The 21,694-nt window shown below is 39.1% G+C and overlaps 1 protein-coding gene across 1 annotated transcript in view; it reads left to right on the forward strand.

Annotated features, from left to right (window-relative positions):
- LOC140127395 (cysteine repeat modular protein 2-like) overlaps positions 1-21,694 on the forward strand; it is a 74,258-nt gene that overhangs the window by 37,121 nt on the left and 15,443 nt on the right. Inside the window, exons 10-11 of the mRNA XM_072148031.1 lie at positions 1,175-1,417; positions 16,108-16,353. Of these exons, the coding sequence (XP_072004132.1) occupies positions 1,175-1,417; positions 16,108-16,353 (489 nt within the window). The remainder of the gene's footprint in view (positions 1-1,174; positions 1,418-16,107; positions 16,354-21,694) is intronic.

The raw sequence follows: 21,694 nt of genomic DNA on the forward strand, positions 1-21,694 counted from the left end.
AATGGGCTACAGCAGCAGAAGACCACACCGGGTGCCACTCCTTTCAGCTAAGAACAGGAAACTGAGGCTACAATTTGCACAAGCTCATCGAAATTGGACAGTAGAAGATTGGAAAAACGTTGCCTGGTCTGATGAGTCTTGATTTCTGCTGCAACATTCGGATGGTAGGGTCAGAATTTGGCGTCAACAACATGAAAGCATGGATCCATCCTGCCTTGTATCAACGGTTCAGGCTGGTGGTGGTGGTGTCATGGTGTGGGGAGTATTTTCTTGGCACTCTTTGGGCCCCTTGGTACCAATTGAGCATTGTTGCAACGCCACAGCCTACCTGAGTATTGTTGCTGACCATGTCCATCCCTTTATGACCACAATGTACCCAACATCTGATGGCTACTTTCAGCAGGATAATGCGTCATGTCATAAAGCTGGAATCATCTCAGACTGGTTTCTTGAACATGACAATGAGTTCACTGTACTCAAATGGCCTCCACAGTTACCAGATCTCAATCCAATAGAGCATCTTTGGGATGTGGTGGAACGGGAGATTCGCATCATGGATGTGCAGCCGAAAAAATCTGCAGCAACTGTGTGATGCCACCATGTCAATATGGACCAAAATCTCGGAGGAATGCTTCCAGCACCTTGTTGAATCTATGCCACGAAGAATTGAGGCAGTTCTGAAGGCAAAAGGGGGTCCAACCCGTTACTAGCATGGTGTACCTAATAAAGTGGCCGGTGAGTGTATATGATCCAAGGAGTCCCTGCTTCTCTGCTAAACAGCAGTGCTGACACTAATTATTATAGTATAAGCTCTGCAGATTGAGGGTTAAGCAGGGACTCCTTGCATCATAGATCGATAAGATGCAAGGAATCCCATTCCTGGCAGTGTGGTCAGCCCTTGACAGGATTGCACGATATGTGATCATGGGCTGAACATACTGCTTGTGAAAACACCCTCAGGCTTCCAAAAAGTCTACGGCCATGGCACAGCTTAGTTTTTTTTTGCCAATTAACTTTTTTAAAATAATTATTCGCTGAAATGTAGTAAACCCCTGTCTCACACTACTTAAGATGATCGTATAGAAAGCAAAATTAATGGAAGTAATGGGGCATAGATAATTTATGATTAATTGTTTACTATGCACTAAATGCTTTCTCTGTTTCCTCTTGAAAGAATGCAGTTACCTATATCTTCTTGTAAATGGCACCTGCAAGGCTGCATGCCCCGATGGCTACTATGAGGATCTAGATGCTGGAAGATGTGTGTCCTGTCATGTCAGCTGTGAGACCTGTTCAGGGACCTCAGACATTGACTGTGAGACCTGTCCTTCTGCTAATCCAAAGCTGTATCAGGGGAAATGTCTGGCTAACTGTCCTGCAGGGACTTTTTATAATGATGCCCTCAGTGAGTGCCAAGGTAAGGCAAAGTTTTCTACCTACAAAACTAAATACAGTTTATTTTACAAAATTCATATCATTAGGACTGAATATACATAGTTATAGCTCTGGGGCTGTCTTCTTATGTGGAAAATGTGTTCTATGCAAATCCCCCGCTGTATATTCTACTGTATGGGATGGTGATAATTAAAGGAAATCTACCATCAGCATCAGTGCTTTTAGTGGTACATATGTAGCCAGGGCGCAAACTGGAGGGAACCCCTTCAAGGGCAAAGTGTTGTGGGCCCTGGGGTATGTTCCGCGGGAGCCACTCTCGTAATCCGGCCCTGTATGTTTATTTCACACATTGGGGCAGATTTACTTACCCGGTCCGTTCGCGATCCAGCGCCGCGTTCTCTGCGGTGGATTCGGGTCCGTCCGGGATTCACTAAGGTAGTTCCTCTGCCTTCCACCAGGTGGTGCTGCTGCGCTGAAAAGCATCGTTCCGCACTGGAATTCACCGGGCCGGACCAAGTGAAGGTAAGCGCGTCCCAAGCGACACTTTTTTTGTTTTAAATGTGGCGGTTTTTCCGAATCCGTCGGGTTTTCGCTCGGCCACGCCCCCGATTTCCGTCGCGTGCATGCCAGCGCCGATGCGCCACAATCCAATTGCGTGCGCCAAAATCCCGGGGCAATACAGGGAAAGTCGGCGCAAATCGAAAATATTCGGGTAACACGTCGGGAAAACGCGAATCGGGCCCTTAGTACATGACCCCCATTATGTGTATTTTGTCAGCAGTTTTAGGTACAATTTTTGGCCAGGAAAAAAATGGTCAGAAAGCAAAATTAAGGTGCAGTCCATGTAAGATTTTGGCGCACATCTCATTGATGTCGGCATTTTTATGGCGCACGACTGATTATTACCATCTGCCCATTATTTACTTACAGCTGTGCGCCACTTTAACCCCTAGGGGACACAGCCTATTTTGGCCTTAAGGACGCGGCCCCATTCTTCAAATCTGACCTGTGTCACTATAAGTGGTTATAGTTTTGGAACGCTATGAGATATCCAGGGGATTTTGAGATTGTTTTCTCGTGACACATTGTACTTCAAATTAGTTTAAAAATTTGGATGATATCTTTTGTGTTTAGTTATGAAAAAAAACTAAATTTGGCAAAAATTTGAAAAAATTCTTTATTTTCAACGTTCTAAATTCTCTACTTTTGATGCAGATAGTCATAGCTCCCAAATAAATTCATAACTTACATTTCACAAATGTCTGCTTATGTTGGCATGGTTTTTTAAGATTCCACATATTTTACTAGAATGTTATGAGGCTCAGAATTTAGGTATCATTTTTCAAATTTTTTGTAAAATCACCAAAACCTGTATTTAGATGGACCTGCTCAACTTCTAATTGACACTGAGAGGCCTAAATAATAGCGAGACTCGTAAAATACCTCATTGTGGAAACTACACACCTCAACGTATGAAAAACCATTTTTAAGAAGTTTGTTAACGCTTTACGTGTTTTATAGGGGTTAAAACAAAATGGAGGTGCAGTCTGCAAATTGTAATATTTTTTCACAATACACTCATTTTGGGTGGAAAATTAAACATTTACAATGGATTAAATGAATAAAGGCTCTACAAAGTTTGTTACCCAATTTCTCCCGAGTACACGGATACTCTATATGTGGTGGTAACCTGCTGTATGGGCGCACGGCCGGGCATAGAAGGGAAGGAGGCGCCATCCAGATCAGATTTGCTATGTCACATTGTACAGGCTATAATTTTTTTCTTTTTTTAATGTGGACCTATAGCGGCTTATTTCTTTTGCCACATGAGATGCACCTTTCTGGTACGTAATTTGGGGGAATCTATAGGCTAATTGGTGAGATTTTATTAACTCTTTGTTGGTGGAGGAAATGAAAATCATCACTTTTCAGGAAGATTTTTATGGGTTTTTTTTTTTGGCTGTTTACCATACCATAAAAATAGTATATTATTTTTATTCTATTGGTCGCCACGATTACAAAAAGACCTCATTTATATAGATTTTTAATTTTTTTCCCATTTTTAGTGCATAAAAAGTAATTTGGCAAAAATGTTGTTACTTTTAGCATCACCGTCTTTCATATGCATAACTTTTTTATTTTTCGCCTCACAAATCTGTTTAAGGGCTTATTTTTTGCGAGAAGGATTGTTCTTTTTAGTGGTCTTATTTTAGAGTGCATAACATTTTTTAAATCCCTTTTTAGAGCATTTTTATAGGGTATTAATTGAAAATGATCTTTTTTCTGGAGCTTTTTTTTTGTTTTGTTTTTTACGGGGTTAACTTTGCGGATCTACTAATGATTCTGTTTTATTATGCAGATTGTTTCGGACGCAGGGATACCAAATATGTGGGGGTTTTGTGTATTTTATTCAATTGTACTGAATAAAAACCAATTTGGAGAAAATCTTGTTCATTTTAGCATCATCATCTTTTCATATGCATAACTTTTTTATTTTTCGGCTGACAAATCTAGTTAAGGGCTTATTTTTTGCGAGAAGAGTTGTTCTTTTTAATGGGCTTATTTTGGAGTGCATAACATTTTTTAAATTACTTTTTAGAGCATTTTTTTATAGGGTATTAATTAAAAATTATCTTTTTTCGGAACGTTTTTGGGTTTTTTTTTCTACGGCGTGTACCGTGCGGGTCCAGTAACGATTCTGTTTTATTATACAGATTGTTACGGACGCGGCAATACCAAATATGCGGGGTTTTTTGTGTTTTGGTGTTTTTTATACTTTATTAAGTGTTTTTATAGGAAAGTGACACTTTAGGGGCTTATATTTTTATGTATTTATTTTTTATTTATTATAATGTGTAGTGTTAAGTGTTTTTACATATTTTTACTTATACATACTTGAACTTGAACCAGTGATGCTCTGATCACTGGTTTAAGTTCAATACACTGCTCTACAATACTATTTTATTGTAGAGCAGTGTTAACTGTCTGAGCAAGCTTGCGCATGCTCAGACAGTTTACAGTCAGACCCGGAAGGGGTCTGGCTGCCATGGAGACCGGGCAGCTCCGGGGCACATGCCAGTCCTCGGAGCTGCCCAGAAGTGGATCGGATCCCCCGGTAAGCGGCACGGGGGATCCGATCCACAGCGCAAACACCCTTACACGCCGCGGTCATGTTTGACCGCGGCGTGTAAGGGGTTAACACCCGCGATCGGAGCCGGCTCCGATCGCGGGTATTAGCGCAGGCTGTCAGCTGTACTAGACAGCTGACAGCCGCTGCTTCTGGTACCGTCTCCGTTTGTGAGCCGGTGCCAGAAGCAGGACGTTATAGAACGTCCCCGTGCGCTAAGCATCTAGCCCCGGGGACGTACTATAACGTCCTGGTGCGCCTAGGGGTTAAAACATCGGGCTGTGCTTTCCGGAGACTGATCTCAGATGCCGACAGTCGTGCTTGTGCCAGAATTAGTAAATCCCCCCATTGATCTAGTTACTGTCACTTGTATCACAGGTTCGGTCGCCTTTCCATAGGAAATGGGAATAAGCTGAGTTAAATGTTATTCAGAATGAATCAGAAGCAGTAATAGAGAAAAGTCTTTTAGCTGGCACTGGCAACATAAATAAGATTAACAAGATTGTGCTCTGCAGACACCAATGACTCAGCTGACACAAATCAAAAGGCTCAGGTCTCAACATGGAGATTTCTGCAGCACCAGATCTGCCCTTGGGGAAACTCTCCTTCATAAACTCTTTCAAGGTTCCTCATCTGAGTCACACTGATCTCCCACACTAGGAGCATGGCAGCTCTTTATACAGCCTACAGAGCTTTTAAGGACATGGATGATTTGAAGGAAGTGAATCTCACCTTTACCATAACTAAAACTTTATGTTAGGGAGATGGCACATCGCTGCTGACAGCCACATGAGACTAAAACCTCATTCACCTGCTATGGGCTACTGTCCACCTTCTACACAAATGACAAGATTTATACACTCTTCTTAAATTACCTGTGGAGCCCTATGGTTTCTTGTGACATCCTTGAACACATTGGGAATAAAGTGTCATTGATTTTTGGCTATGTTTGGCATTGTTTTGGTGCAGTTGTGGTTTGAATGCCATTTTGCAACTTTCCATTGCGCCAAATGAACATAGGACAGTGCAAAGTTACTTTGACACTCATTATGCCTGCACCAAATTCATTAAACTTGCATAACCAAGTTCTCACAATGGGGCTGAATTCATGTAATATGACTTTCCATTTAGGTGCATATTAACTCCAGTCCCTGCCCTGATCTATGTACTGTGTCTTTTGATAGTATTTTGTGACTTTTTATGTGACTTTTGCAAACAACCAACATAGCTTAAGAAAACACTTTAATAAATTTGACATATAGTGGAGCTCCAAAGACAGACATAGAACTGCTGCAAGGACCCTGCCTAATGATAAATTACCCACTGTCAGCATATTACATTATATATTACGTTACATTATATATTACAGGATATTTAAACATATGACTTAACCCCATTGTTAAAAGTTTGTCTCTTTTTTTGCTTTTCTAGATTGTTAGAGATGTACATCATCATCTCTCATGAATTCTCACCTCTTAGTGCTCTGCGACAGATATATCAGATGCAGAGCTGATGCCGTCTCAGCTCGTAATCGGAGCTGGGCCGGCATCATAAAACAGGGGGTAACCCATGTTACACGCAGTGTAACATCCACATTCTGAGTGAGATCTGTTTGCAGGTGTTTAACCTGTTAAAATGCTGTGTTCAGCGTGACCACAGCATTAAACGTGCCTGTTGTGGGTCTATCCACCACGATCACCACCCCTGTGCTGTCTTCGTGGGGCTATGAGGTCTGATCTGGACCCCAGGGCTGTCCACATACAGCACCTATAAGATCCCATCTGTGACGGGATCCTAAATGCACAGTGTCAGCCTATGCACGTGATCTGAGCTGATCAAAAAACATATCTGCTCCAAAATAAATCTATTGCAAAGTACAACATGTCCCACAAAAAACAAGCCATCAACCAGCTTCATAGACAAAAAAATAAAAGCGTTATGCTACTTGGAAGACGGTGATGCAAAAATGATTTTTCCCCATATTAGGTTATATTGTGAGAAATTTAGTATGGTATGGTATCCACATCGTATCGACCCATAAAATAAAAATAAGATGTTTTTTTGAACACCAACAATATAAAGTAAAAAATCTATTACATAATTGATGCTTTTCTACTCCTCCACCCCCCAAAAAAGTTAATGGGGCATATTTACTAAGGGATCGCGGATGCACTTTCGTCGGACCTGTTGACAAGTATTTAACAGGTGTCTGCATTGGGATTGTGTTGCATGCGATCGGTTTTTGGCGCAGCGGCGCTGGCTTTTATGCGACACAAATTAGGAGGCTTGCCATCAGAAAATCTGACTGATTCGGATTGAGCGCAGGATTTAACTTTCAAATTGTATCGTAAGAATGCAGTTACATACACTAGGAAGAAGAAGGTGAACTCTGTCGGAAGATCTTAGTGCATTCTCGTTGGACAATGCACTTTCTGTGAACTTCATTAGACAGGTAAGTAAATGTGCTCCGATAGGTTTTCAACAATAAGGCATATGAACCCCAAAATGGCTTCATTGAAAAATGCATCTTATCCCATCTTAAAATATTACCCACACATGTTCTATACAAGTTCAATAGTATAAAACGGCAGACTCAGACTCTCAGTAACTCAGGAGAAATTGCATAACAAATTTTAAGATGGGTTTTCTCTTTTTATCTTTTGGAAAAGTGTAAATGTTAGGACTAAATGAGTGTATTAAAAAATTAAAAATTAGATTAGAAATCTAAATTTCATCTCCATTTTGTTTTTAAATACTTAAGTAGCTCTTAAACGGTTAAAAATCTTCCTAAAATCAGTTTTTAATAGTTTGAAGGGTGTACTTTTGTTTTTTTTTTTTATAAATGGGGGGATTCATAGGGGGATTCAAATAATTTTATATTTCAAACTCATTTAAAACAAAAATAATCCAAAAAATGTCAATGTGGAAATTTCAGAAAAAAAAGAACTCTGTTCTATTTATAGCTGTCTAACGTCATATAAGACAGTCTTATACTGCTTCAAGTTTATCAAAGCACCAAATGTTGAATGATAGATCTAGCATAATTTCAGACATTCTAGGCTAACTTTACACCTTCTATGAGGTGTCTTAGTTTACCAGGAACATATGTCAGATTTTCATCTCGCCCCATGGTAGATGCAGTCCTGAATATGGTGGCTTAAAAATTTCGCAGCCATGTTTCCTGATGAAAAATAGGCCTTGCGATTCCTAGCTGAGGTATTCAAATATATCTTTTCCCTCTTTGATTCTGAAATAAAGGGAAGTCCTGGGACATTTGACAGTATAATGCATTGCATACATAATACTTTTGATTAAAGTGTCTTCTTGCTTAAAGGGGTATTCTCATCTGGGCATTCACTTTCATTTTCATTAATCTGCCATATATAAACATTTCTTCAATTAGATGTTATTAAAAAAAATGTTCCTGTGTGAAGATAATTTATCATAAATGTAGTCATATGATCCCTTAGAAACAAGACTGTGTCCTTGGTTACGGCCACGTCTGCTGGAGAGATTGCACAAAGAAACAAAAAGTTTCTGAATATTAAATGTCTGGGAGTTATTGCATGTCCTACAGCCGCCCTGTGGTAATGATTGCTGAATCCAGGTGGTGAGGAAGAGCTCATTAGCGCATGTCTGGCCACCGCTGCCAGAGTGTGACGTGGTCGTATCCGGGGAAGCCATCTCGTTTCTAAGGGACTACATGACTACATTTATGATAAATTATCTTCACACAGGAACATTTTTTTTAATAACATCCAATTGAAGAAATGTTTGCATATGGCAAATGAATTTAATTAAATGTGAATGCCAAGATGAGAATACCCCTTTAATCTTGAAAAGAATCACCATATGTAACAAGTGTATTTTTCTCATTAGGTTGTACAATTTAAACTTGATTGATGGATTTTTGCCATATGAAGTGTAAGATGTTTTTGTATATAAGGTGACCAACCAATGACTGATATTATGACCCTGGATGAATTTAAATCAAATTTAGATTGGATGTTCTATGTTATGGTATATAATAACACAGCAAACCCTTGTACAGATATACCATAGACTAAAGAAAAATTTCCCTATAAAATCAACATAGCATGGATGCTATTCAATACTTGACACTTTACACTACTAAATACTAACTACACATTGAACTAAAGCCTTAAATATAAGGCACATTCCATGAGGAACATTTAAAGAACTGCAATCTGTGCTATAAAAGGAACGCTTAGTTAGTAAAGGGACGTTTTAATTGTAATGCTGACAATTAGTGAAACATATGTAGCAAAATAACACAGTGCTTACAATTCCCATGTTACTGGAAGAATATGTAGGTGGTTCTATTAGGGAATTATAAGGGAGATAATTAATTCACCATCTGTAATGAGATGTGTGCTGTTGCTTCATTACATTTGTTTTGTGAAATATCTCATACGCTAGACGCATAGGAATGGATTACTTTTGTTTTTTTTAATAAAGAGTCTAGACTGAAGTGACCAAACATCCATTTTAAGAAGGAATAATGTGACATATGTATAGTGCTTTACCACTGAAGTGTAAAAGTGTTAGACTCTTGAATGTATTTGATCTGAATGCAAGTCTGATAGCTAGTATGTGTGATACTAGGACTACTACAGAGCTTTGCCTCTGGTCCATTTAGAAAACCAAGTCATGTAATATGATTTCATCCAAAGGCCAAGCATAAAAAAATATATACAGCGGAATCACAGAGCAGTTTGGCGTCATCAGATCATTTGTTTGATACTGTTCTAGGCTCAAAACTGTCGTGCATTTGTTGGGATAACTTAATGTATACTTTCAAGTCATAGTTTTTAGGAATTGGAATTCACAAAGCAAAAGTGAGTTTTATATTTGAATCATTTTGATAATATTGATAGCATTGATCTAATATAGATAAAATAATGTATTTACGATTGAATCATGATAGATGTTGAGTATTAATGGGAGGTTTATTTTTTAAAACTTTGCATTGTAAAGATTTTCACATTGGGGCTCATTTACTGAGGGCTGTGCGCCAGTTTTCTGTCGGACTTTGCACGTTCTTTTAGGTGCTAACTGCTTGCACAGTATTTAGGCACACGGGACTAGGCATCATACTACACAAATTAGGGGGACAGTGCACCAGATTTATTATGCAAAGTCCAACAAACTGCATTTAGTCCTAAAGCAAATGCGATTGTAATGCTAAATTTTTAATTAATCAGACATTTTGAGGAGGTTTATTATAAAAAAAGATGATCCCGAGTTACTTACAAGTGTAGAATACAAGTACTTATCAAAAAGACATATCGGCAAAGTAAAAAAAAAAAAATTAAACAAGGCTGCATATGTTCTTTTAACAAAAATAAAAAAATTAAATAAAACTAGAGATACAGGAGCCAGGATTACAGTGAATATTATTTCTATGTAGAGATAAGGACTGTACTGCAATAAAGATTATAGTCCTACTTATATTGTTGATATTCTATCTATATGTTTACCTTCTTCAACAAAAAATTCTACTTCTCACATTTTTATTATAAGATTGTAGCTGGACTTGGAGCACTGGCGTAGTCATTTACATCACTGTGTTGTTAATCTCTGTCTCACAGTTCTAAGAACAGTAAAAGGGTTCTGTTTAGGGCTCTGGTCTATCACAGGAGAGGCGGGGGAGCAGTGTAATGTACAGATCAACAAGGCAGTAATGTAAGGAGACTCTTTCAGTGCTACAAATCCAGCTACAATTCTGCAATATAATTGCAATTTCCTTCTGCTGCTAATAGCTCCCACAAAGGAATGATTACAAAGATCTTGATTGCTTCTACCTAACACTGTCTGCAGCTTTGTATGGTGAAAACTGTTGATCAATTTCGTTTAATCATTAAGTAGTTAATGTCAAACTAAACATATTTGCTTTTAAACTCCATTTGGATATATGGACAATCATATAAGATTATTGTGTATAATGTATCCCTGAAAAAAAGCAATCACAATCGTAAATGTTACATTCCATCTAGTAAAATAAAGTACATGTTATTCAAGGATAATAATCGACCATTTCTAAGAAACTTGTTATTGAGGTATGTATTAAAAAGAAAGAAATTGTCTATTTACCTATGTCCAAAGTACAGAACATGGACTTCCTGAAAAAGGAGAATAAAAAACCTTCCACTGTAATCACTGGCTCTTTCTAGCAGTATTAAGTGCTCTACTTAGTTGTTGATTGCATGTAATTATAGACATTTGGAAAGTAAAGATGGCGAGAATGTTCTAATGCCATTTATTTCTGTAAGACGTTGGGCTTTCTGCTGTGTTAACAGTTAAAAAGGGCAACACTTCCAGAACCAGATTCAACTGAATGACAGAAAGAAATCTATAGGAGTCCTCATGCAACAAATGTGGTATCAGTGTGCATGCCACCATTAATCCCTCATGTAATTTGAGAGTAATAAGCCATTGAATGGCTTTAATGGCATTAATGTTTTTTCTTGGCTAAAAACAATGATCTAGCATGACAAAAGGTCAGATTGATGGGTGCACATCATGCAGACAAGCACCCTGCACAGATCATCTGTTCTCAGCATCTTATAAACAAGGAAGTGAAGATGAAGCTGTGTGGGTAATGAGTGTCAAATTTGAACATTTTGACATTAATCTATAGAAGGCAGATACAGGCAGTTAAAGGGAATCTGTCAGCAGTGGAGTTTTGAGTAATAATATCTTTGTGTATTGTTAATAGCGGCAGGACAGTAAAAAGTGAAGTTATAATCCATATGTGCAGCTCCTGAAACGGCTCAGGGTGGGTCTTTCAGCCTGAATATCACTTTGTTCTATACCAGTAGGAGCTGTTTTAGAATTTTCATTGGATACTTACCATCCCTTACTCAGAGCAGAGGGTCACTTTCCACAGTTCTGCTGCTGCTAACAACACACACACAGCTCTCCTAGCATTGCCTGCAGTTTATTATGGTCAAATCTGATGAAACATTGCCTTTAAAGACATTGGGGCAAATTTACTTGCACGGTCCCACAGAGTTCACGAAAGTGCATTGTTTGCATTGACGACCATGCGCCCGTTATCCTGCATGTGTTGCTTCCGGCGCTCAGCCCGAATCAGTCGGATCGTCCGACGCAACTCCCCCCCCCCATTTCTGCTGCACGAAAGCCTGCGCCACTGCGCCGCAATCCCAGCGCAAACCCCCGTTAAATACCTGTCAAAGCTGTGCAAGTCCTGAAAACCGTGAACAGTCCGGCGAAAGTGGGATCTGCGACCCTTAGTAAATAAGCCCCAAAGTTGGCAATGCTTTTTGGGGATAAAAATTTAATTCATGACTTTTTTAAAACTGTCTCCATGTTTGGTTTTGTATCTCACAGAACCAAAAGCCTAATGTGATCTGAAAAATTAGATTCTTATGTTTCTAGGTACTATCCCACTTTGGCCTCTAAACTTGACTCATCTCAGGCAAACTTGATTTCAAATAAAAGAGGGAATTCAAGAAAGGACATTTAATACCCTACCTGAGAGTACTTAGTGTAATAGGGTAAAATGTTGTGACATCTTCCCGTTAAGCATGAATACAACACCTATTAGTCAAAAAAAAAATGTTTACCAAATCTGAACCAGTCACAATCCAGGATAAAGACAATTCCTTGGGTTTTATGTTTGTATGTTTAGATCTGATGGGCAATAGCCTTATGTTAGGATCATTTATAAATTACAATTACATTGTACCAATCTCAGATATGCAGGAGTGGTCAGTGCCTTTACTCATTATTTAATAATGAGTAAATGGATTATTTCTCTCTATATGCTCTTTATAAATGTGAATAAAGATATTTGCTGAATTGTGACTGACTTGGATTAGGTCTTCTACCTCTTTCACTGGTGGCTTTTATCTAGAAGCCAGTATATATAAATGTATTTTCCAATTTCTGTGTAGATATGAATACGTTTTTTTATTAGCCAGTGCCCATCCATTAACAATTTACACGTAGCTGGCAAATAGATTTACTTTTACTGTTTAGTAACATGGTGAGAAACAACACACAAAATATATGATTAAAAAAAGGTTAAAAAGTCTCTTGACGGAAAGAATAATAATGGGGTCTCGGAAGGAAATTCACACTTCCTTGCACTACTTGTCTGGCACATAGTACAGCTATAGATTGGTGGCCAGAAAACCAAGTTGCAAGGAAAACGCTGCAGTCATTCATTGCTTCTCAATGAATGGGCCTTTTATGAGTTTCGCTGAAGAGGAACTAGCATGAGTGGGTAGCAAGAGGGAAGTAATAACAGGTTCTACTGTAGCATATAAATGCCACCTTCTCAAAAGAGGCACCTGGCCACAGCAAAAAGCAAATCGTTAGCCGATGAATAGAAAAACAAATTAATGCAGTGAACAGATAGATCTGCCAGCTGTTAAGGTTTAAAGGGGATATTAGATCAGTCTTCTGTACCAAAAGCTATAGTTTTATTCCATAAGTTGTAATTAAAAAAGTCATGTTTCTTTACGATGAATATTAGGAGGAAGAGTTATCAGATTATGGGGGTCTGTCTCCTGTATCCTGGCATGCAATAGGTACTATAGCAAAAATGGAGATTCACAGAGCGTTCCTTGCGTTAAAGGAATCCCCCGAGTCTCAATGAAAAGTATCCAAAAGAGGAATATTTCTGGTGGTACTTTTATTTCATAAAAGTTGTGATATTCACTATCATCTAAAATATATTGAATCGATAAAAGTTTCCTGCAGATATAAAATCTTAGGGATTGACAAGATGTACCTGAAGAAGTTATGTACACACAGTTTATGAAATTGCACCATTGCAAGAATGTTAAATCCTGCAGAAACATAGGGCCCAGCCTCGGATTGCTGCATTACCAAAAATACATTCAAAACCAAAAAAACCCCAAATACTGCATTCAGACGATAACTAATAAAGATCCAAAACCAGGATATAAATAATACAGACCTCAAACCAGACCATATATACAGAGCCCAAACCAGACAATAAATAATAGATCCCAGAATAGATATAATAATGGAGACCCCCCAGATGAAAAAGTAATAATCGAAACCTCCAGAGAAAATACATATATAATGAAGGCCCTAGAGCAGACAAATAAAAACCAGACATTTATAATGAAGGCCCTAGAGCAGACAAATAAAAACCAGACATTTATAATGAAGGCCCTAGAGCAGACAAATAAAAACCACTAAGCATGGTGGCTTAGTGGTTAGCATTACAGCCACACGCCAAAACATACTGGTAGGTTGATTCGATTGTGAGCTCCATTGGAGACAGGGACTGATGTGGCAAGCTCTGTGTAGCGCTGCGTATTCTGTGTGCGCTATATATTAAGCTATAATAATAATAAGGCACTATTATTATTATTATTGTTATAAATGTAAACCCCAAAGTAAATAATAATAATAATGGAGAACCTGAACAGACAATAATATTGGAGGCCCCAGAGCAAGTAATAATAATGGAGAGCAAAGGAGAAGAAAACTAAAAAGAAAGAAATACTGCTCTTGGCACCCGGCACTTGTCAGATGTGCTCACTGCTACCTGGGCTCTGGCTCCAGTGAGCGCTGCCATTAGTGATGTATTTGCTCATTGCTTTGTGCTTGTTGGGTGGATACAGGCCGCAAATTGAAGCGCTGCAAGCCGCGAGTTTTTTACACCCCTGTTTAAGATAATTAGTTAGCCTGACATCAGGAACTGATTGCTTAACCTGTGCTAGAATCTGAGCAATATTTAAACATTTGGGAACTACATTGCTTGCTTGAACCCCTACATATTATTTACCATATATACTCGAGTATAAAAAAAAATGTGCTGAAAACCCAAACTTGACTTATATGCGAGTAAAAAAATATAGGTTTTACCAGGTTTTTGTGGTAAAATTAGCGGCCTCGGCTTTTACTTGAATATATACGGTATATTCCTGATTTAATGAGAAAACTTACAAACTAGATCTCCAGTTTACAAAAGCATTTTTTTCCTTAATATTCCAAGTTTTCTCTGTAAACAGAATCAGTATTCAACTACATGACTCTTGACATGACTTTATAAAATATGTGCACGTTTTGAAAAGACAACATGCACTATTTTTACTGTTTTTGCTGGGAAAAACGCCTATTGAAGTCTATGGACAGTGGTTTAAAAGCAAATGCATCCATATCTGATATAGACAGTATCAGTATGTTCAGATCAGTATCTCATTCGTAAAACATCCTTTTTTTCAAAGTAATGTCTTATGTACTTATTTTTTGCGCCAGGAAGAAACAAAACTATTACCGATTAATGGCTAATTCAGACAGCGATGCTGCAATACTGCTGCAGGGACCGGCATATTTTTGATTACTAAAATACCTGGTGCTACATTTCCAAGACTGAAATTTAGCAGTGGATTTGTCATGCGGTTGTAGCCTTAAAGGGAACCTATCATCAACAACCCTCCACAAGCCACGCACAGTGCCTTTTAGATGTCTTTATACATCTTTCACTCATGGCTCTATCCATATGATTAGAGCCACCATTTTTCAAAAAAATCATTTATTGATGCCCTCTGTTACTAAAGATCCAGTCGTGGATGCAGAGGGATATAAAGCTTACTCTGCTGAAACTGCTAACCTGGCCTCCCCTTAGCAATGAGACTGTTGGTGTGACTCTTTGAAGAGAAATCAGCTCCATCATTACCCCCTCCCTTGGGTATTCTCTACAGCAAGTCACACACAGCCAACATCTTCCTACACTACCTCATTCCCCCTCCTTCTCTTCAGTGAGCCTTACACAACCAAAGTCTTCCTCAACTGCCTCATTCGTGAGAGTTAAAGGGGTTGTCCACTTTCAGCAAATATTTGATATGGTTTGTGTAAGGAAAAGTTATACAATTTTCCAATATACTTTCTGTATCAATATCTCATGGGTTGCTAGATCTCATCTTGCTGTCCTGCTATAAAAGCTTCTATTTTTACTTCCAGTGGATAGAAATCTGTCCATGTGATGTGATGGAGATGCAGGTGCATGAGCCGTTATTAAAACACAGCTCCTATTACTCTCTAAGATAATAACGGTTCATGCACATACATGTCTATCACATGACCATCCAGATTTCTATCTGGAAGTAAACAAAGAAACTTTCTGAAAGTGTCAACTAGTAGGAGGGGTAGGAGGTGTAGCTTGACCATATGCTGGAGATCCCCTGCCTCCTTGACTAGATCTTTAGTAACAGAGGGCATCAGTAAAGTTTTTTATTAGAAGAATGGTGACTCTATATCCCATGGATACAGCAATGACAATGAGTATAAGGCAGAATATGTAAATTAGAACATGTATTAAGATATATAGTGCTTTGTGTGTGGCTTGTGTGTGTGTGTTGGAGGGGGAGGTCACTGGAGACAGATTCCTTTTAGACTGTTCTATTGCAGCTGGTCTATTTTCCTTTAGCTTAAATATTAAAGTTTTTGCTGGTCTATGTGATTAAATAATATATACAATAATAGATACTGTATCTTTTCATTATTATATATATGGTAACTTTTTGATTATCTTTATATTCAACATGCTTTTCTTTTAGAATGTCACAGGACGTGTGCCAAATGTTCTGGGCCCGAACCAACAGACTGTACACAGTGCCAAAGTCAGCTCACACTGAACCAGGAGAGTGAAATGTGTGGGGTACAAGGGGATGCAAAATGTCCCCCTAAGACTTTTCTAGAAGATGATTTATTCACTTGTAGTTCTTGTCATCAGACATGTGAATCGTGTGACGGTCCATTGGTAGAACATTGTCTAACATGCTCTGTACCTTTTTACCTTTACAGTAAGTACCAGTTATTTTAAGTTCTAAATGAACATGACTGTTTTGTTACTTAATCAGCAAGTGCAAGAGGTCTTGTTTTTTGGGTGATGAGTTATATGCTTTATTGGTAACATTATGGAACACTATGGAACATACATGCAACATACATAGTATTGATCGTTTTATTAAATATTTATTAAAGAAAATTCAAAAATAGTAATGAAAAACAAATACTTAGTATTAATATTCTAAGAATAAAGTGTTCCAATTGACATATGAATTATTTTAATTTAATATAGTCCTACCACAATTTTCATGTTGGATATTTGGATAGAAGTGCTGCATGTTATGCAACTAAAAGCTGTGAGACAGGAAAGGAGCAGTTCCCACCCCCCCCCCGCCCTTGGGGAACAGCTACTCCATGTGACCTTTTCAAACATATGAAAACACCCATCACTTGGCTTAGCGACACCCCCTGCTCCTCTACAGCCAATCCCGAGTGTGGGGAGTTATTCATATATTTGAAAAGGTCACAAGTTTCCCAAGGGTGGGGGGAACTGCTCCCTTCCAGCCCCTCCTATTGGGCAACTGCCTAGTCACACAGCAGATGCGAATGAAAGGTACAATATAACATATCTTTTTTTCTGTAAAACCAATTTTTTATACAAAAACACTTTGGCAGTGTATGTACTATGCTCTGTGGGGACTGGGGGAGTGCACAAAACTAATTAAAACCATTATCTATCAATGTAAAGATGCATATAAAATGGTTGTATGATTTACAGAATATGATTATTTAAGAAATATTTTATATTTTATATATATATATATATATATATATATATATATATATATATATATATAAATATATTATAAAGCTGAGTGTATGTGTGTGTGTATGTATGTATGTATGTAGGTATGTCCGCTAAAAGAATCTGCATTGTCACATTTACAATCACCAAATTTTTCATAGTCGCTCGCTGTGTTTCAGGGAATGTAATAGACTAGGTTTTGAGCTGAAATTTTCACCCTACATGCTCCAAAATACAGTTATTAACCACCATATACAGGAGCCATTGTCTGCTGCTTCTGTGGCAGTTAGAAGCTGAGCCGTGATTGGTTGCTGTTTTGAATCAGATCCTTTTTATTTAAACAACTCCATCACCTTTTCCATTTACAACATTGAGGACAAATCCCATCAAACTTTTTCATAGCCTTTCTTTTTTTCTATACTCCCTTTTCCAGCCTGATTACTTCATTGAGTCGTTCCTTCAGCTCCTTAACCCCTTAAGGACGCAGGGTATTTTCGCTAATTTCTCGCTCTCCATCTTCAAAAATCCATAACTTTTTCATTTTTCCGTGTATAGAGCTGTGTGAGGGCTTATTTTGTGCGTAACAAATTTTACTTTCCCGTGATGTTATTTATTATTCCATGCCATGTAGTGGGAAGCCGCAAAAAAATTCCAAATGTGGAAAAATTGAAAAAAACTGCATGTGCGTCATGTTCTTGTGGGCTCAGTTTTTACGACTTTCACTCTGCGCTCCAAATAACACCTCTACTTTATTCTTTGGTTCGGTACGATCGCGGTGATACTAAAGTTATACAGGTTTTATTGCGTTTTAATACATTTTCAAAAATTAAACGAATGTGTACAAAAAAGAAAAACATTTTTTTGCCATCTTCTGACGCGAATAACTTTTTCATACTTTGGCGCATGGAGCTGTGTGAGGTGTCATTTTTTGCGAAATGAGCTGACGTTCTCATTGCTACTGTTTTGAGGACTGTGCGACATTTTGATAATTTTTTATTACATTTTTTGTCATCTAAAAAGGTGTAAAAGTTGCGTTTTGGACATTTGTGCGCCATTTGCCGTTCTGGAGGTCACCACCGTCAATAACCGTCTTTATATTTTGATAGATCGGGCATTTTGGGACGCGGCGATACCTAATGTTTCTGTGATTTTTACTATTTATTATATTTTATATCAGTTCTAGGGAAAAGGGGGTGATTTGAACTTTTAATATTTTTTTACATTTTTTAAACTTTTTTTTTTCTTTTTTTTTCCACTATTTCTTAGACCCTCTAGGGTACATTAACCCTAGATGGTCTGATCTCTCCTGCCATATACTGCAATACTACTGTATCGCAGTATATGGCATTTCTGCTCACTATACATTACAATGAGCCACAGGCTCATTGTAATGCATGTGCAGAAGCCATGTATCCTCGGGTCAAACAAAGACCCGAGGCTACCATGGCAACCGATCGCCGCCCCCCGATGAAGTTCGGGGGAGCGGCGATCAGAGGTAAGATGGCGGCGCGGGGGCGCCGCCAAATTTAAGGTGCCGCCGGCGACTTTGCCGGCGGCAAAGAAAAAGTTAACACCCGCGATCGGTCTTTGCTGCGATATGCAGCAAAGCCCATCTCTGTATGAAGAAGGCTCAGCCCGTGAGCCTTCTTCATACAACCTTCACAGCTCCATGGCGGATATATCCGTCACGGAGCGTGAATGGGTTAATAGTGGGGGGAAGCGGTTTATCCATTTGGATGCTATTAATTTACGTGTCTGATACAATATGCGGGACATGCCTATAAAGTCTGGTGTGATGGTCATATCATCCTCCAGCAGACCCATCAGGCAGATCCGTGGGGATGCCTCTAATCATATGGAATATACCTTGAAGATAAGATCCAGTACTTTTTTCCAACACCCACCTAATTGTATACATTCCCAGTACATATGCATCAGGTTTGCTTCAGGCATGTTACATTTTGGGCAGTTTGAGTCCGACCTGGCCCCTATTTTGGCAAGCAGAGCTGGCGTTTTGTAGGCCCTGTACAGCAATAATACTTGTGAGAATCTCCTACTCTAGGTGAGGGAGAGCACTGGTGTTAGGGAAAGAATAGTGTCCCATTGAGTGTCTGTAAGTGGTGCCTTGAAGGAACTTGTCTTGCAGTTCCCCATATAGCAGCGAAATGAGCCCCTTAGAGGAGCCAGATAGCAGTAGTGATTCTAACACTCCCAGTCTTTGCACTGTCATGTCTAGAGACTGCTTCTGGGACTCATATGCATGTCTTAACTGCAAATACCTGAAGAAGGCGGTGTTTGGTAGGTGATATATCTCCTTAACCGGTTCCCGACCGCCCGCTGTGTGTTCACGGCGGCGGTCGCGTTCCGATGCATGGAGAGGGCTCGCAGGTGTTTTCTTGCTGATCGCCGCCGGCAAAGCTGCCGGCGGCTTCAAACAGATGGCGGCGCATGGGCGCCGCCATCTTTCCGGGGATCGCCGCTCCCCGTGACGTCATCGGGGAGCGGCGATCCGTCGCCATGGTAGCTTCGGGTCTCACGAAGACCCGAAGCTACTTCGGGTTAACCCATTCATTACAATGTGCTATTAGCACATTGTAATGTATGAGGAGTAAAATCCCCATATACTGCCATACTGTAGTATGGCAGTATAAGGTAGGATCGATCAGACAACCTAGGGTTAAAGTACCCTAGGGAGTCTGAAAAATAGTAAAAAAAAAAAAAAAGTTAAAAAAAAAAAAATTATAATAAAAAAACCTAAAAATTCAAATCCCCCCCCTTTCCCTAGAACTGATATAAATAGAAATAAACAGTAAAAATCATAAACACATTAGGTATCGCCGCGTCCGAAAATGCCTGATCTATCAAAATATAATAACGTTTTTTTCACTGCGTTTAACCCCGTAGCGGAAAATCGCGTCCAAAGTAAAAACTGGCACTTTTTTGCCATTTAAAAAAAAAATAAAAAATTCTATAAAAAGTGATCAAAAGGTCGTACAGTCCTAGAAATAATATCATTGAAAACATCATCAAAAGTCGCAAAAAATGACACCACCCTCAATGCCATACAACAAAGTATGGAAAAGTTATAAGCACAAGAAGACAGCAAAATAAAAAAAAAATTTTTGTTCATGAGGTTTTAATTTTTGTAAATGTATGAAAACATTATAAAACCTATACAAATTTGGTATCCCTGTAATCGTACTGACCCAAAGAATAAATTAGATGCGTCATTTGTGGCGTGAAGTGAAAGCCGTAATATCCAAGCCCACAAGAATACGACACAAATGCGTTTTTTCACCATTTTCACTGCATTTGGAATTTTTTTTCCTGCTTCCCAGTACATGGCATTGAATATTCAATGTGATCACTATGAAGTGCAATTTGTTACGCAAAAAACGAGCCATCACACAGCTTTTTACGTGTAAAAATAAAAAAGTTATAGATTTTTGAAGGTGGGGAGTGAAAAATGGAAATGAAAAAACTGGAAAGGGCCCGGTCCTTAACCGGTTAATGGTTTCAAAGCTTTTTAACTCCCCATTGGTCTGAATCTCTTTCATGGACACAATGCCCTTACTGGACCAGAATTGGGGTTCTTCCATTTTCAAGAATTCTCCGAATGTTGTATTATGCCAAATGGGTGTGTGGCCACTCACTCCTGTCAATCCCAGCATGCTCTTCTCTCTATCTTATACCTTATATTGCAACACCAATGTGGGGTATACTGGTCTCATTCTCTCCCCTCTTCCTGCCTCAAGAACGTGAATGGGTATGTCCCATGGTGAGTCCTCCGCGGCTATTCGACCCCCTGTTCCATATTCCTCTCTTGTGCCCCATCCCCGGAAGTGTTGTAGCTGTACTGCGATGAAGTATACCCAAGGATTTGGTACTGCAAGGCCTCCGTCCCCTTTTCCTCTATGAAGGGATTCCAGTTTAATTCTGGGGTGTCCTTTTTTCCAACTTAGTCCCCTAAATATTGTATCAACTCTGTAGAAGTGTTTCCTCGGTATCCATACTGGGGAGTTATGGATAATATAAATGAGCTGTGGCATTAAAACCATCTTGATTAAATTACATCTGCCTACTTCCGTTAGTGGTAGCTTACACCAGGTGTTCACTTTAACCTGGAACCGGTCCAGTAACGGGATTGCCACAGGTCATTAATATGAGCTCTGAGCTTTAATTGGTTACTATAGACAATGAGTATAAGGCAGCATATGTGTGAGGTAAAATAGATAGGGATAGAGACAGAGAGACAGGCAGGGAGAGTGAGCAAGTGACAGAGAGACAGGCAGGGAGAGTGAATTACAGAGAGACAGGCAGAGTTAGTGAGTGACAGAGAGACAGGCAGAGAGACAGGCAGGGAGAGTGAATTACAGAGAGACAGGCAGAGTTAGTGAGTGACAGAGAGACAGGCAGAGAGAATAAGTGATGAAGAGACAGGCAGAGAGAGTGAGCGACAGGGAGACAGGCAGGGAGTGTGAGCAAGAGACAGGCAGGGGAGTGAGTGACAGAGAGACATGCAGGGAGAGTGCGTGACAAAGAGACAGTCA

The sequence above is a fragment of the Engystomops pustulosus genome, chromosome 4 (assembly GCF_040894005.1).
Source record: "Engystomops pustulosus chromosome 4, aEngPut4.maternal, whole genome shotgun sequence".
In the NCBI taxonomy this organism is placed as follows: Eukaryota; Metazoa; Chordata; class Amphibia; order Anura; family Leptodactylidae; genus Engystomops; species Engystomops pustulosus.